The sequence below is a fragment of the Lissotriton vulgaris genome, chromosome 6 (assembly GCF_964263255.1).
Source record: "Lissotriton vulgaris chromosome 6, aLisVul1.2, whole genome shotgun sequence".
In the NCBI taxonomy this organism is placed as follows: Eukaryota; Metazoa; Chordata; class Amphibia; order Caudata; family Salamandridae; genus Lissotriton; species Lissotriton vulgaris.
Window position 1 is genome coordinate 695779139 of NC_141694.1, and position 16986 is coordinate 695796124.

The 16986-nt window shown below is 43.3% G+C and overlaps 1 protein-coding gene across 2 annotated transcripts in view; it reads left to right on the forward strand.

The window, feature by feature from the left end:
* The window catches only part of PPIL6 (peptidylprolyl isomerase like 6), a 277079-nt gene that overhangs the window by 241561 nt on the left and 18532 nt on the right, over positions 1-16986 (forward strand). For both annotated transcript variants that reach the window (XM_086926671.1, XM_086926672.1), the window contains exon 7: positions 2825-2960. In XM_086926671.1, the coding sequence (XP_086782797.1) occupies positions 2825-2960 (136 nt within the window). The remainder of the gene's footprint in view (positions 1-2824; positions 2961-16986) is intronic.

The following is a 16986-nucleotide window of genomic DNA, read 5'->3' on the forward strand; positions in this document are numbered from 1 at the left end:
TTGGGGTGATTGAGACCATTTGTAAATTGAATACAATGTAAATATTTAACATGAAAATAAATAGGTGGAAATGAATGAATGAAATTATTTATAGAGCGCACGATGGCCAAACGGCTTCCTGGCGCTGAGAGCTCTAGGGAACAGAACAGACAGGGCCAAGGAGGCTAGCGGGGGTAGGCCAGGGCAAACAGGAATGTTTTGAACGCTTTACGGAAGTGTGAAAAGATAGGAATAGAATGCATTGACAGAGGGAGGGAGTTCCAAAACCGGGGTGCGAGAACAGAGAATCTGGTTCCACCAGTGCGAGTTTTGCGGAAATGGGGAACTGTGAGGAGGGCAGAGGAAGATGAGCGGAGAGTGCGGGCAGGGGTGTGAAAGGAAATCAAAGAGTTGATGAATGCTGGTGCAGAGCGGTCAAGAGCCCGATAGACAAGGCAACCTAGTTTGAACAAGGATCTCTGCAGGATGGGTAACCAGTGAAGGGATTTGAGGACAGGAGTGATGTGGTGAGTTTTGGGCAAGTGAAAAATGAGACGGGCAGCCTGATTTTGGATTGCTTGAAGGCGGCGGGTTTCGTAGGCAGGAATACCCACGAACAAGCTATTACCATAATCAAGGCGGGAAGTGATGAGGGCAGAAATGATGATTTTAAGAGAGTCAAAAGAAAAGAAACGAGAAATTTTTCGGATCAGCCGAAGGGAGAGAAAGCAGGAGGACACCACAGCGCTGACCTGGCCATGCATGGACAGGTCCTGGCTGACCTTAATGCCCAAAGTTTTAACAGAGGGAACCGGGGTGGGAGGGGGGCCAAGAATAGGGGGCCAGAAAGCAGAGGACCAGGGGCTGGATGAGCCGCCAGTCAGGACAAGCTCAGTCTTATCTGGATTGAGCTTGAGGTGATTGGCGCTCATCCACCCAGAAATAAAGACCATGGTGGAGCGAAAAAAAGATAGGGAGTGAGAAGAAGAAGAAAGATCAAAGACGAGCTGGAGGTCGTCTGCGTAGTTATACACAGAGACCCCCAGCTCAAGAAGAGAAGAAATAAGTGGGTGAATGTAAAGGTGGAAGAGAAGAGGAGAGAGGGAGGAACCTTGGGGAACCCCACAGGACACCGGAAGGGGAAGAGCAGAAAAGCCGGGGAGGTGGACAGCTTGTGAACGTCCTGTAAGAAAGGACGTGATCCAGGAGAGGGCAGGGCCTCGTATGCCCGCTGCGCTGACACGGTCTAAAAGAATGTTATGGTCGACCGTGTCAAACGCAGCGGACAGGTCGAGGAGAACCAAGGCTTGGGGGGAGTTGGTGTCAGCCTTGGCTTTCAGCTCGTCAAGAACGGCGAGCACCACAGATTCGGTCGAATGACCCGAGCGGAAGCCTGCTTGGTGAGAAGCAAGAAGTTGGTTCTGTTCGACATAAGTAGAAAGACAGGAAGTGACGTAGGATTCCAGAATTTTGGCAAGATAGGGAAGAAGAGAGATGGGCCTGAAGTTAGAGGGGAGAGAGGAATCAAGACCAGGTTTTTTAAGAATGGGAGAAACAATAGCAGATTTAAATGAAGAAGGGACCAGTCCGGTAGAAAGAGAAGCATTAAGGAGGGAAAGAGGGATAGCAGGGCAAGAAGAGAAGAGAGTTTTAAGAATGCGAGCAGGGGCACAATCAGTGGGAGAGCCAGACTTGATTTTAGTGAGCAGGGCTAAGAAGGAATCCAGGGAAAGGGGCGGGAAAGAGGAAAAGGAAGAATTAGACACGGAGGGGGCAGAATGAAGTGGAGTAAAAGGAGTGAGAGAAATGTTGGATTTAATTTTAACGATCTTCTCAATGAAGAAGTCGTTTAAAGAAGAGCAGAGGGCCTGGGAAGGAGTAAAGTTAGGACAAGCACGATCAGAGGTGGCCAAGTTGTTGACCAAGGAGAAGATCTCTTTAGATTTATTAGCCGAGAGGATTACTTGTTCGGAAAAGTACTTGGTCTTGGTCGCCAAAATGGCTTTCTTGTACTCTTTAAGGAGAGATTTGTATTTGGCCTTGAGGTCGGGGCAGTAGTGCAACAGTCTGGTAGTTAAAGGAAAGAGAATGGTTTATTGCTTATGTTTGTTTATTAGTGTTTTGTACTAGATGCAGAGATTCGGATCTTTCTTCAGAGTGTGTTTTTACCAAATAAATGTTTGCAGAGATCTGTCAATTTCAAAGTAGAGCAGTTCTTGCATTAAACTAGGGAGCTGGAGCTGAGGAGGCGAATGCCTGGTTCAGAAGATGGTTTATGATGGACTATTTGAATGTTTACAGTAATCATATGGCCTAGATAACATTTGTGCAACCCTTTCTTCACCTTTAGCTCCATCTTGGCTATCCAATTATGATTACAGACAAGCTTTAGCTCCATCTTGGCTGTACACAACTTGATAACAGATGTCCAGATTTCTATTAGGGGAAAAAGGGAAAACCCTTTATTGTTGGATGAAATTTGCATTTGAAGTGGGATCCGCTTGAGAAAACATTGATGGGCCATCACCTGTTCAACCCTCGTGAGATAACATGGATGGATCATTTCCTTTTTAACCCCCATGAGAAAACATGGCTTGATCACTCCCTTTCCATCTAACTTGAGAAAATATTGAGAGGTCATCACCCATTCAGGCTTACCTCCTCAAGTAGATGGTTTGTGGTCCATATGAAACTAAACACACATCTATGTGTTCGGTCCAGTCTCTACAAGATGAATGATAATCCTTTATTTAACAGAATTTTGTCTAGATGAAAACTTTGTATTACTAGGTTTAGTCAATGTCAACAGCATGAATTTATATTTTTGGGTGAAATGTTTTTCCAGATGAAAACTTTGCAGTTCCGCACAGCAAGAGGGGTATTCTGGGAATGGCCAACAAGGGGTCTCACACAAATGGCTCACAGTTTTATATTACGCTGCAGGCCACTCCCTACATGGACAGAAAATATGTTGCATTCGGGTATGTATAAGTTATATATATCTCAATTAAGATATAAGCAGATTTTTCTGAACATGTTTTTTTATATAGCACAATGTTTCTGGAGAGCTGCGCATTTCAAAACTAGCTTTTATTAAGCAATACAGAATAGAATATATACCCATCAGTCATTTGAGGTGATTTGCAAATCTCCTCCCTTACACAAAGATGGGAAATCCAGAACGCTGACTTCCTACCTATCAGAGTGCAATTAAACAAAGAAATAATGAAGGCATGGAACTATTTCCTAAATATTATTCACCAATGATTATATTTTATGAACCATGCTTTTGGATGGAATGCAATTCAGCTCTAATTAATTCCATAACACACATGTGGCTTTGGATGTTTGAAATGCCAAAGAAAAAGAGTAAACATTGTTTTTCTTTGTTAACTCTTTCATTACTCTTTTGTTTGCATACCTATTTACTGGAGTTTATTTCCAAAATTCTACATTAGGTAGTTCAAACACATGCACCTCTCAGGTGTCTTTCTCGAGCCATGCACACTGTATGTTTCTTTCAGCACATTCAGGGCAATGCATTGGTGCAAAAACACATCAACATCTCATTGCAGCTTGAAGCTGTAATGACAAATGTGGAGATATTCCCAGTATTTAACACATTTGTTGAATATTGTGTTGCATTCCCAAATGGACAAACATAAGTGCTGGAATACTTACCAAGGAAATATAGCCATGAATGTGTGGATTCCAGCAACACCAATTGTATGTGGGGTTTCCTAGGAATTTAATCTGTACAGTCAATTATGGAACATAATTTTGATCGCAAAATTGTGGCAGAATCACTGTTTATGATATACTGTTTATTTGATTGCTTATACCAATCTCAGGACTGTATTGAAAGTATAATTATATGTTTTCTAATGTTGTATGAACTAAGGAATTTATAGGTATAAGCCACACCTCCCTTGCCCTGACTGGCTGGGCAATAGAACATCCTGAACATGACGTTTGTCACATTTTTAGCGATTCTTTTTTTACAAATTATGTTAATTCCTTTAAGTCTCCTCTGGGGTGGAACATATCTTGCCAACATTTGAACCCCAACTTTCTTCTGCTGAGTCTCCTATGTATAGGGGTACCATATATGTATCGGTTTCTAATGATATGATTCAGGGTGCGTACAAGCAATAAACAGGTTTAGTGCATTTTTAGCAGTTTGGAAAGAGGCTGCCAGCTACATCACGGTTTAGGGTACCTCTCTTTTGGTCAGATAGGTGGAGAAGTGTGGCTCACTGTTTAGAGCGGCAGACTCTGAAGCAGAGATCAGGCCGCGCACCAGGGTTCAAGTCCCGACACGACAGGGTCTTGGGCTCAATGTCTGCGGACTCGATAATTCTCGCCTCAGCGCCTACTCTAATCATGGGTCCCACGCTGCAACTCTGGGCAATAGCTTGCTTAATCTCCACAGCGGCCCCTACAACACTGGAATGCCTGGCTTCACCTTGGGGGTGCCCAGGAGGGGCATCTCACTGGGAGAGCCAGGAAGGGTTCCACAGCGTTATACAGCGCCGGGACGCCTCGTTGGGGCAGCTGTGCGCTTTGCAAAATACACTACATATCACCAATGGGCTATAAAGAAACATTCAACCTTTGCACATCTCAAGCTTTCTGTTGCTAGGTACCAAACCTCCTTCACCCTGACTGACTTGCCTCAAGATTGATAACGCCGGGATTCTTATCTGATCTTTTATCTTATCTTACCATTCCTAAGAATCCTCAGCCGACTGGATGTGTTTACCTGCTAGGAAGTATAAAGGAGAGAACCCTAGGTTCTTACCATAAACTAACATGCATTGATCAATTTAGACTCTGAAAGGAACACTGACTCTGACTTACCATTTAAGGATTTTATTACAAAGCTTAAAATAACTGAACATACCAGCACCTCATCACGAGGTTGAAGAAATATATAGGCACTAATACAAAGAGCATCCTATGAACCAACCTAATTTGTTGCAAAGTGAAAAGAATAAGCAATTCCAAGAAAATCAAACAAGCAACAACTGCTCCAATATCCAAATTAGTCTTCATCTGTTACAGAAAGGAAATTAATCAGTTAGTTCTGTCCCTACTCCATCTCTAAGATGGCATCCCTACTTAACATTTCCCCAAACTAGATTTAGAAAAGGTGTCAGCTCGTGAAGACTTCCTAAGAAGTTCACTCACGTTACATAAGTCAATAGTCAAAAACTAAGTCTCTCTTCTAAGAATCGATCCCACTCTTCTCTTCCAAACTGCTCTCTGCTACCATCTGCTCTTCTCTGCCACTCCTCCCTCGGGGCACTGTCCCTAATACAAAACGATTGACTTAAAGAGCACGCCCTATAACACCTCCTTTGGCTGGATGTCTTCGGCAGGTGATTTTCCATAACTTGCGCTTCGTCCAAAAACTTTTGAGTTGTCCTTCGGTCTCAGGCTTCTCCAGCGAGCTCCCAATTATCAAATTCCAATGAAACACTGTAGCAGGTCTCTTCCATATATAACTCCTAAAACAAAGAATATCAGTCTAGCTAACAAAGCAATGTCCTTGCACCTGCAACGGAAAGCATGAGAACGAATCAACCTTGCACGCACAAATAATCTGCTGACTGCCTTCAACTGAGAGCCTTCCCAGGGAAATTACATTTCAGGCCTACTCGATTTAGCTAAGAAATAACTAAGCCTCTTGTAGCACAACGTGAACATCCATTAAGGCCTGTAGGCATCAAGGATTACACATTTTAAACATTGCATTTATGAGCATTACATTTCTTCATGTTAAGGCACAATTAAGCATCACTACACGTGTAGACTTTTATGGTGCACGCTTAAATCTAATGCGTTACATTACACATGAACTGATTCGCAAAACACTTGCAATAGGCAGTTACTTTAAAATGTCATTTTACCTTTCTACTACATGACCTAATTACCTAGCATTACACATACATTGTTGGTATTACGTTCATAATCTCTAATGATTATACTTAGTTAATATATGCGGGTGCGGACTGACTGTGATTATGATGCACCCCTACAAATTTCAGAATATCATGACGCTCTATCAAGATCATACTGAACATGACGCTGTGAGATTTGTAGAATTTTTCTGAAAACATGGTAATCCCCCCCTCAGTCTGCCTCATGCCGGTACATACACCTGCCAAGGCCTCACCACCAGATTTGTTCTTGTTATTCTGAGTCTTCTGAGCAAGAGGGAACCATAAATGTTTGAATTTTCAATGGGTTCTGGGTGATCACAGGCTATAAACTGGATGCAGGGAATTTTGTAAATTTGTAAAGCAGACGCAAGTTAAAAGGCAGTTTTGAGTACTTGTCTTTTGTCACAGATATGACCCACGGACTGTATGACTACATAGCGCAAACTATATATTTAACATTTATCCATCACACAGCTTTTGTCGTTGGGCGCCTGACTACCCTCACTCTGATTGGCTGGCCAGGATAATGCATTGAACAAAATACTTGTCAGATTGACTATTCATTTTCCCTCCACCAATGGTAGCTTACTTCAGTCTTCTTTACACAGGACTATATCCTCTCATGGCGTGATTCAACTCTTTGTTCCACATGTTTTTTTAGTGTGGGGTTACAAGTCATAGGTTGGCTTTCCATGGATTCGAGCAGAGATCCACACACTTGACTCAAGGGAATATTTTTGATGAAGAGATGAAATGGGCTTAGTCTGAGGAACTGAAGCCAACCTGAGACATTTCTGAAATCTGTAAGTAAACGACAATCCACAGGGATGTGGCTTGCATGAATCCAAATGCATTTATTACTCAGAATTCCCTGTAAATGGTAAAGTATATATAAAACAAAATTCTTCCTTTTTCTCTGCCAGAAAACTCCTGAACTTCAGGCAAATAGCAAAGGGCCTACCATCCAATGTTCCTACTCATCTCCTGATACAAACAGTATACCAAGTGTGTCAGCCTATTGCCTGGGAAAACAATAAGCCAAATTTTGACCATGTGAATACCACATTGACAGTATATTGAATTCTCATGGTCGTATATTTGACCTCTGTCCGTTACAATAGGCCACTCACACTCTGGTTTAGTAGTGAGAACACTGGGTTGTTGGAGTTTTACTGTTCTCCACAAATTCTGTCACTGAAATGTGAGGATTTTTTTTTTCTTAACTAATGTTTGGCCTGTGCACGCCATTCTGGGTACCAAAACGTGGTCGTAGCCACACAAGTTATACCACCCAAGACTGTTCCTAGTGTCGAGAGTTCAGGAATGTCAGGGGTTGGCAGATTTCCCTATGTACAGGACAAACTGGGGCTCCAAAGTAGAAAAAAACAACGTCTGGGCTCCTCGCTGGACTGCAGATCTGTGTGTGTGTTTGTGTATGGTCCTGTGTGACACTAGTGCTGTGGAGATTTTTTCTTAGCCTCGGAAAAATCCAAACAGTACTCTTTGCTGTAGTGCCGACACACACCCAAATATACACACACTCATACACACATGTCTGCCCTCCTGCTTGTAGCCCAGAAGCTGTTTGGATTTTTTCTTCGGGTCAGAAAAAAATCCAGTCAATGCCTGACTCCTCTCCTCCCTGTAGTACAGACTCATATGTCTGTCATTTGGAGAGCACTGACACTATTTGAACATTTTTCTTAGTTGCATAAAAAAATCCAAACAACACCCATCTCCTCGCTGGGGTGACAACAAGGGGATCTATGCCCCAGAAAGGGCAGACCCTATTTGTATTTTTTCTTAGAATAAGAAAGCAAAAGAGTGTCTTGGTCCTTGCTGGTATATATTAATAACAAGAGGACCCCAATTTTTTAACCTGGGGTACTAGATAGTTTTGGGAATCAGTGGTTCATTAAAGGCCAATAGATCGCGGTATTTATTTTAAAATTGAGAAAGGACAGTAAGTCCTATATCCTACAACTTTAGGCAGTTTATCATAGGCATGGGACTGGACACATGAAAACATTTGCAAGCAATTAATGTATCCATTGCACAATATTATTTCATTTACATTTTTTTGAGGATTATAGATCCAGTGCTCACAAATAAGTAAAAAGGCGTGCTGTGGGGAGTGAGATAAACATTAAAAACATACATCGAATTGATAACAAAAAGAAACTCCTTATAGGCACTTTTTATATAATGAACAAGTAGTTTGGTTGTATTATGGCCAACGCCGTTTCGATCTCAGAAAATTGAGCTCTTCACCAGGACATGTGTGTGAGCACCTGATACCTGTAAAGTAAGAATAAAGAAGGACAGAGTGTTATCCCGGAAAACTACATACATGCAGTGTTAATGATTTATTCAGAATGTGTTTATAATTCATATTGTACAATTTGTGCTAGCCTATAATGGGAGGAGAGGGGCAAGAAAGAACTGAATCAAGAGAATCACAAGGAAATGTCAAGGTACAAGGAGATATAAAGCTCCCAGTGATTGTCAAGGTGCCTAAGAATCGGATAGGTCACTTGGGGCAGCGGGATAGTTGCCGGTTATTGTGGTGATTAATCACGTGTCAGAGAGCTCAAGACTGATTCCAAACTGGCAGTTGAGCGAGCCTCGAAAGCCCTTAAAGGGCAGTTCAAGTAGGGGCTCCCAAGTAAGGGCTGACAGTACTTAATTAATTGCAGAAACTACTCAACAAGACAGAGAACGACTTCCTCGATCAAACTAAAATGTTGTTGTGAGGCGCCGGCAAGCTGAGTTAGGTGCTGAGAAGAAGCGTGCCCCTGGTGAGGGACTGCTGGAATTTTTTATCTAAATTAGAAAACTGTAAATTAACATCATCGAAAATGGACGCTACTCCCAAAAGTAAATAAGGGGCATGGTTACTTGTGGAATTAAAGCCAAGGGGATAATTATAAGGCCGGTCGAGTGCTCCAAGGTAACGGTAGCCCTCTGTGATTAATTGAGGCATGAAGCGCTGTAACGTCTGGTCTGAAAGAAATTAAAATATGGGTCACCATTTGTAGTGGTGACCGAAGTGGGTGTGAAACTGGACTTACTTTTGAGTTAATCAACCACATTTTAAGAAATTCAAGAGGCTGGGCGGGAGGTCCGTGGACCTTGGGAGGCAAATGCACCTCGAGGCGTTGTCAAATGTGATATTCATATGAATAATTGTTTCCCAAAATGTTTGTTCCTCAATAACCATCCTTTTACCCGTCTGACCCCAGTTATTCACACAGATCCAGACTTGTCTGGTCAGGCTGCACAACGCTTAACCCTGTAGCACCATGTGCATGCTCCCTTCTCCGGTCCGTGCTCTAGTGGCTGCTCACATGCACCACTTTCAGTATTTAATCGGCATTTGACAATGCATGGCGGTGCTTTCGCCTCCCAAGGTCCACGGAGCTCTCACCTGGCCTCCTGAATTTCTTAGGAATAGTACAAAAAAATTGAGAAGCTGTCCTCTGTCATTTTCTGGCCTGAACCTGGACTGTACCAAGTATTTCACATTCAGGTTGTCTAAATGTTGAGTCAAAAGGGCTGAACGCCTTATTTGTTCTTTATAAAGGACATATGCTTCAAGTTTTAAACTTGTTCAAAATGAAATTCACATTTAGAACAGTTAATTTATTGAATTGTTGTTGCATTTTATTTTTAGCAATTCTAATAAAAGGTATCAACGCCGTGAGTTTTGGGATTTGTTAACGTTGCTGGAATTGTCCAACAACCCCCTTTTTAATTGTTTGTTGGTAGGATTAGGAATTTACAATTTTTTTTTTACTGATCTAATTTAATTTTTTTATGAGTTACAGGAAGTACATTTGGCGATTGATCAACAATGAATTTTCTCATTTCAAAATGGTCAAATTATTAACCTTCACAAAAACATACACTCACAAAATGTTCAATTCTCTTTGTTCATGGTTGGCAGAACACTGAATATTAGTTAAATGTTTGTTTTTAAATAATCATGGTTTTAGGAGTTTGTCGTCTTCTTTGTGGATATAGTTTACAAATGATGACCAGATTGCTTAGATACTTGTACATATCGATTATTGTTTTCTATGAATAAGATATTCTTTAAGTTGTTGAAACTGTCCAGCTACCCCTAAGTCCAGGGAATATACCACTGGCGATTTCCACTTACGAGCAAGTGGAATACCAGCTGCAATAAAGAAGCATTGATATATGGACAATGTAGTGTATAAAGATCATCAGCAACACCATCTAGCACCACAAGAAGGAAACTGAATTGTAGCTTAATTCTGGTGATCTTTTTTTTATTTATGTTGTGTCAGTGTTTCCTTCCAAAAGGAGTAGACTCTACCACACAACAACATAAGTGGTACATATCAACAATATGGATACATCTTATCCAACAGAGGAAATATAGCACTAAGCCAAGATGATGTCAGGACCTTCCTTAATTTGTATGGATATTGTGGACTTGGAAGCCCTGATTTGTCAGTAACCTCTTTGTACGGATTCTACTCCCATTTCACCATACTGATGCAGTTTAGAGTTGGATTCCAATGTTACTCCAGGATTTTTTACCCATTGTAGTCATGCTTAAGGATTTAGAGAGAATATACAAGAAGTTTAGAAGTCTATGCAGGTATTTATGAGGCTGCTATTTACATATTCACCAAATAGGATCATTTGGGAGTTTGATTCCCGCATTGCCCCAGAATGTTGCACCAAATGTACTTATGTCATTTGATTAAAGAGATTTGTATGTGTTTGAGTTGAAAAAAGCCCTTGTGATGGTTACTGCATTGAGTAGAGACTCCTTGGAGGTTATTGTTTAGCTCCTCAGAAGTAACAATGGCCTGTGAAATCCAGTACTTCAGGTGCTGGTATTGGTATTATTTTTTTCTGAACTTAAGGTTACGGCATATAAGTGAATGGGAAGATATTGCCCTGTGGCCTTCCACCACCATACTCAGACCTTCGTATCTTACTGTCTGGCCTAGCGCCCTGGTACTATTAGATCTCTCCGCGGCATTTGACACCGTGTGTCATGAACAACTTTTGTCGCGGCTGAGGTCTTTTGGTATCAGAGGTACAGCCCTGGCATGGCTTGCATCATTCCTGCAGGGCAGGACACAAAGAGTTCAACTAGGGGACCTGCTTTCCACCTCCGCGCCTATTACCTGCGGGGTCCCACAGGGCTCTGCTTTGTCGCCCCTACTCTTTAACATCTATTTGCAGCCTTTGATTGCACTCCTGAACAGGATGGACTGCCTAGTCTATAACTACGCTGATGACACCCAGATTATCATCCGGCTAGAGGAAGGTCCAGGAGCGTCTACCAGGCTACAGGACATACTTAAAGCCACGGTTAATTGGATGTCTAAAAACTCCTTCAAAATTAACCCGGATAAGACGGAAGTGTTGCCCATTTCCATCACGGGCAACCCCTGGAACGAGAGATTCTGGCCTGCAGACCTGGGTGCACCACCGAAACCAGCGGTGGCAGTTAAAAGTTTGGGTCTGTACTTGGATGGGAAACTATCCATGGAAAAACAGGTCACGACTGTAGTAGGAATCTGCATTGGTTTAATGCGGCAACTGAGAAAAATATCGGCACTGCTATCGTTTTCCACCCTGAAACATGTGGTTTCAGCTACAATCCTGGCCAGACTGGATTATGGAAACTCCCTGTACATAGGGTTACCCCAGCGGCTGCTGGATAAGCTACAGGGGGTTATGAACGATGCTGCCAGGTTGATCTACAAGAAACCTAGGATGACCCACTCATCCCCGCTGATGCAGGAGCTTCATTGGCTCCCAATTCGGCAGAGAGTAGCTTTCAAGGGACTGTGTATAGTGCATAAGGCGCTGTACGGGAATGCACCAAAATACCTTAAGTCCAGAATTTCTCTCTATACGCCGAGCAGGACTTTACGTTCTTCGGATGCTACTCTCCTATCCCAACCCCGGTTTAAACTGGCCACGGTGGGGGGACGTGCTTTCTCTAAAACACTCCCGGCTCTGTGGAATAAATTGACCCCAGATCTAAGGAAGGAACGCAATTTGTTAACTTTTAGGAAAAAGCTAAAAACTGTTTTATTCAAACAAGCATGGAGCAGCCACTAGGTGTACTCCAAGATTAAGTAATATGCTGAGCCCTACTAGTTAATTTGGACAATCAGCGCTTAGAGGCCCCGGTGGCTATAACGCGCTATACAAATCAAATAAATAAATAAATGTGTGAAGGATTCATATTTACCTATATGTTTCAAAGGAAGCCAGATACATATTTTTAGGTTGACTCCTTTTGTTCCAGAGAAACCACAGTTTTTTTATCACCTGTTTACTTATCAACACTCACTTTATGAAACCGGGGACTGCCAAGCCCTCTTTAAGGTCAGCTTGCCTAGTTAAACTGAATTTACTCCTTATCACTCTTTTGTAACAGATTTAAAACACATAGCACACGAGTAAGAAGGCAACATTTTCTTACATTTAACGCATTCCAGTTGTTAGAAATGGGTGTCTTTAGTTTGCAGAGGTAGGTACATTTGACCAAGTAGGGGCCTTTGCTTCTAGTCAGGGTAAAGGGGCTACACTCCTAAAATAACCCCTGCTCGCCCTCTTGTTAGCTTGGCACGAGCAGGCAGGCTTATCTCAGAGGCAGTGTGTAAAGCATTTGTGAACACATACAGTACCACAGTGAAAAGAATACAAATGAACACCACACTAGTTTAGAAAAATAAGTAATCTTTCTCTAGACTTAACACAAGACCATTCGACAAAAAAACCACAATACAATATCAAGAATATGACTTTCAAATGGGAGAAATAGCTTAGTTTAATGTAGATGGTAAATACAACACTTTACTCTCAAAGTACCTTAGATGCATAACACAATATAAACAAAAGGGGCGCAGGGAAGGCGATGCGTCAGTTCCTGGCTCCGGGGGAGGCAATGCGTCTGTTCCTTACCAGAGAGGAGGGAATTTGTCTGTTTCTTACTGTATCCCGGTTATGATGCGACAAGATGGTGCCTCGATGCGATAATCCGATGCAATGCGACAAGATGGCGTCTTTGATGCGATGCGACAACTTGGATATGATGCATGTACGCCTGATGGCCGTGCAGCAGAAACAGTGGTTTCTTGAGCCGGGACAGGCTCTGCAACGCGCTTCTCTGGTAATGCGACGGCAACCGCTGCAGCCGTGACACGCTTCTCCGGCGATGCAACACGCTTCCTCTGCGATACGACGGCAAACAGCTGCAGCAGTGGCACACTTCAGCGAAGCGATGCGATGGTAACAGCTGTAGAGGCGACATGCTTCTTCCTCGTTGCATCACGCTTTCAGCTCCCAGCAACAAGCAGTCTCTAGAGGTCCTAAAACAAACAGCAGGCACCTCTCTGCAGGTAGAACTCCCAGCAAGGAAATTCAGGGTAGCTAGTGGTTAAGTCTTTGTGTCCCCGAGACTTCAGAACAGGAGGCAAGCTTAGCTTCAAGCCCTTGGAGATCTTCCTCAAGATGATAAAGTACACACAAAGTTCCTTTTCTCCTTTGCTTGGCTATAAATAACCACTGCAGGCCAACCCCAAACAAACAGTAACCAGCGCAGGGGCATTCCCCTCCTTCAGCTTCTTTGGTTTCCCTCCTTGGCAAAGGTTTGTCTTGATTCCCAGAAGTGATCTAAAGTTCTGGGCCCCAATATTTATACTACTAAATCCTTTGTTCTCTGAAGGCAGAGAGTATCTGTACCTAGTTAAAACCAGTTCTTGTCTCCCTGGTGCAGCTTCCTGGCAGGAGGTGGAGACAGCATTGTTGAAAGCAGACCTGGCCCAGGAAGCTGTAAGGAAATCTCCTCCCCCTACTCTATTCAATGTAGGCTCAGGCAAATAAAAGTGAATCTCCTTCCCCTACTCTCTATTCAACCCAGGCCTATTCAGCCCAGCCCTGACCCATCAGACTGCTGGAGCCACAGCCCTCAGAGCCCCCTGTCACTCAGAAACCAGACATACAATACACACACCTCGACAATCGCTCCTTCCTCGACAATCGCTCTTTTTGCGTGGCCATCCCTCCTCACCAGTCCAAATTCCATCCTCTGGGCATGGGAGTTCCGCAGGGATCCTCGCTGAGTCCCACGTTATTCAATCTATACGTGAGACCGTTGGCTGATGTCGTCAAGCAGTGGGGCATGACTATGGTCTGAAATGCCGACGACACTCAGCTAGCGGTCACTATCAGTGGGGATGCTGAGCGGGATGCCCCTAGGTTCCAGAGTGGACTGAGGGCGGTGGCCAGCTGGATGAATGCCAACTGTCTCCAGCTCAACGCAAAAAAGACGGAAATCATGATTGTCGGTAAGAGAGCGGAACTCTGCGGGGACAGGTGGTGGCCTCCAGAACTTGGGCCGTCTCCGACTCCGGTTACGGAATTAAGAAACCTGGGAGTCTGGCTGGACCCCACCCTCAGCTTTGTCGGCCACACAAAAAGAACTGCGGCCTGCTGCTTTGGTGTTCTTCGGGGCTTAAGACCTGTCCTCAAATTCTTTGATGCCCCGACCAGGCAGCTGGTGATTCAGGCGACGGTGATGTCCCGGCTTGACTATGCCAGCTCTCTCCTGGTGGGGGCCAACCAGGCAGAAATCACTCACCTGCAGCGCGTTCAAAATGCTGCAGCCAGAGCGGTAGTTGGCCTGCCCAGGTTCTGCTCCGTTTCTAACACCCTACAATCCTTGCACTGGCTGCCAGTCAAGATGAGAATTCACTTCAAGGTCTTATGTCTGGCCTTCAAAATCTTGAAAGGTTCTGCTCCCCAGACCCTTACCAACCTCTTGTCTTTGTATGTCCCGACACGCTCTCTTAGATCCTTGGGCCAAGCTCTCGCTGTGGTCCCCCGGTTCAAGCTCAGCCGAGCTGGGGGCCGATCTTTTCGTGTGAGAGCTGCGGCTCTCTGGAACTCCATTCCGGTAGAGATCCGTATGTTGGAGGACCTCCTGCTGTTCCGTAAGGCCATTAAAACCTTCTTATTTTAAATCTTGCCCCCGCAGCTGTTCCCCTTTTCTGTCTTTGCATTTAGCGGTGTTGTGTTCTACCTTGTCGTGCGCCAGGACGCTCCTTTGCTGGAGCATCTGTGCACATTAAAAGTGCCCATAACATAACATAACATAACACACCTAGCAGAGTCATACTGGATGGTTAGGCAAGAAAATACCTACTTTCTGAAAGTGGTATTTTCAAACACAGAATGTTAAAATCACCCACACTAAAAGATGCACTTCAACATTCTGAGTTCGGGCATACTAAACTTTATTTTCCTATCTGGTTCCCTGGGTCAGTTATGTTTATAAGATGTTATAATCAAACTGCCCATTCTGGCCTATAGGAACAGATACCCTTGCAATAGTGAAAAGCAAAATTGGCTGTAATTCACTATCAGGACATGACACACAAATCAGGGCATATCGTACCTTTCACATAGAATGCACCCTGCCCACAGGGGTACCTTGGGCCTACCTTAGGGGTGACTAACATGCAGAAAAGGGAAGGTTTAGGGATAGCAAGTGTGTGTACTTGCCGAATCGACATGGCAGTCCCAGACTGCACACAGGTTCTGCAATGGCAGGCCTGAGCCACATTTTACAAGCTGCTTCTGTGGGTGACAAAATCAGTGCTGCAAGACCACCAGCAGCATTTGATTTACAGGCCCTGGGCACACATGGTGCACTGTACTAGGGCCTGACAAGTAAATAAAATAACCAATCATGGAATCACTAATCCATACAACAGTTTACAATAGGGCGCACTTGCACTTTGGCACTGAATAGCAGTGGCAAAGTGCCCAAAGCATCTAGACCAGCAAAACATAGCAAAAACACAAGGCAAAGGCAAGAAAATGGAAGGGAGACCCACGCCAATGGTGCCAGGTCTAACACCGGTCATGATATCGCAAGCATCTCTTTATATAGGTTTGGCTTGACCATGATCATATCAGGTTTAAACAATGTAGAAACAGAATCTGCCATGTATATCATCATCATCAAAATCTTTATTTCGGCTAGATTGCCATAAAAGATAAAGCACAATAACAATAGAAATAAAAACAAGCAATGTGTATATCACATTTTGAATATGCTCCCATCCAAATCTAAAAAATGCAAGCATCTTTTTAACCATGGGTTTTGATTCAGTAACATTAAGGCCCTAAGATTGTCATAATTATTTTTAGACATGAGACTTAGTATAAAATGCAGATTGTAAGAATTTTGGAAGAGTTTCCAATTTATCATGGGTTATGCATACAGCATCTTCAACAAATAAAACTATATTTTGTTGGCCTCTTTAAGATCCTTATATTCTCTGTATACTTTTCTTTCTTAACCAGTGGCTGCACTGCAGGGTCAAGATCAATGGCAATCGGGGTGAACACTTTTGCGAAATAGACTCCATGTCATTGACTGCTTTGGAGCGATGGATCTAAACTGTAAGACTCTGTCATATCATTAATTAAGGGTTTAAATGCCCCTCGGCACTGTGTAGTTTTCTGAACATTATATTAGACTGTGTATATGTTCCAGCACCAAGGTTCATAATTGTTAGACCTCACATCCTTTGTGTGGTCTCCCCTACCCCTCCCACCTAAACGTTTTGCCTTCACCCCTCCTGTTTTCTGAATTTGTTTTTGATGGTTTTAGGCCTCTGTGCACGTCACCACTTCTATCCAGTGCTAACGTGCATGTGCTGTCCCCCAGGGACTGTAAACTAAATGCTACTAGGGAGCCCACAGCACTTATTGTGCCACTCACTAAAGTAACTCTTTAGTGAGTGGCCTACCACTGCAGCCTGTGGTGCAGCTTTAAATTGCAAATCCACCCAGCCAAAATGTATCTTTTGCCAGGCCTAAACCTTCCTTTTTAATACATATAAGTTACCCCTAAGGTAGGCACTAAAGGCTCACAGGTCAGGGGCATTATAATTCAAAAGTAGGGCATGTGGGTTTAAGTTATACATGTACTGGTAGTGAAAAACTCCTAAATTTGTTTTTCACTACTTTAAGTCCTATCTCTCCCAGTGAC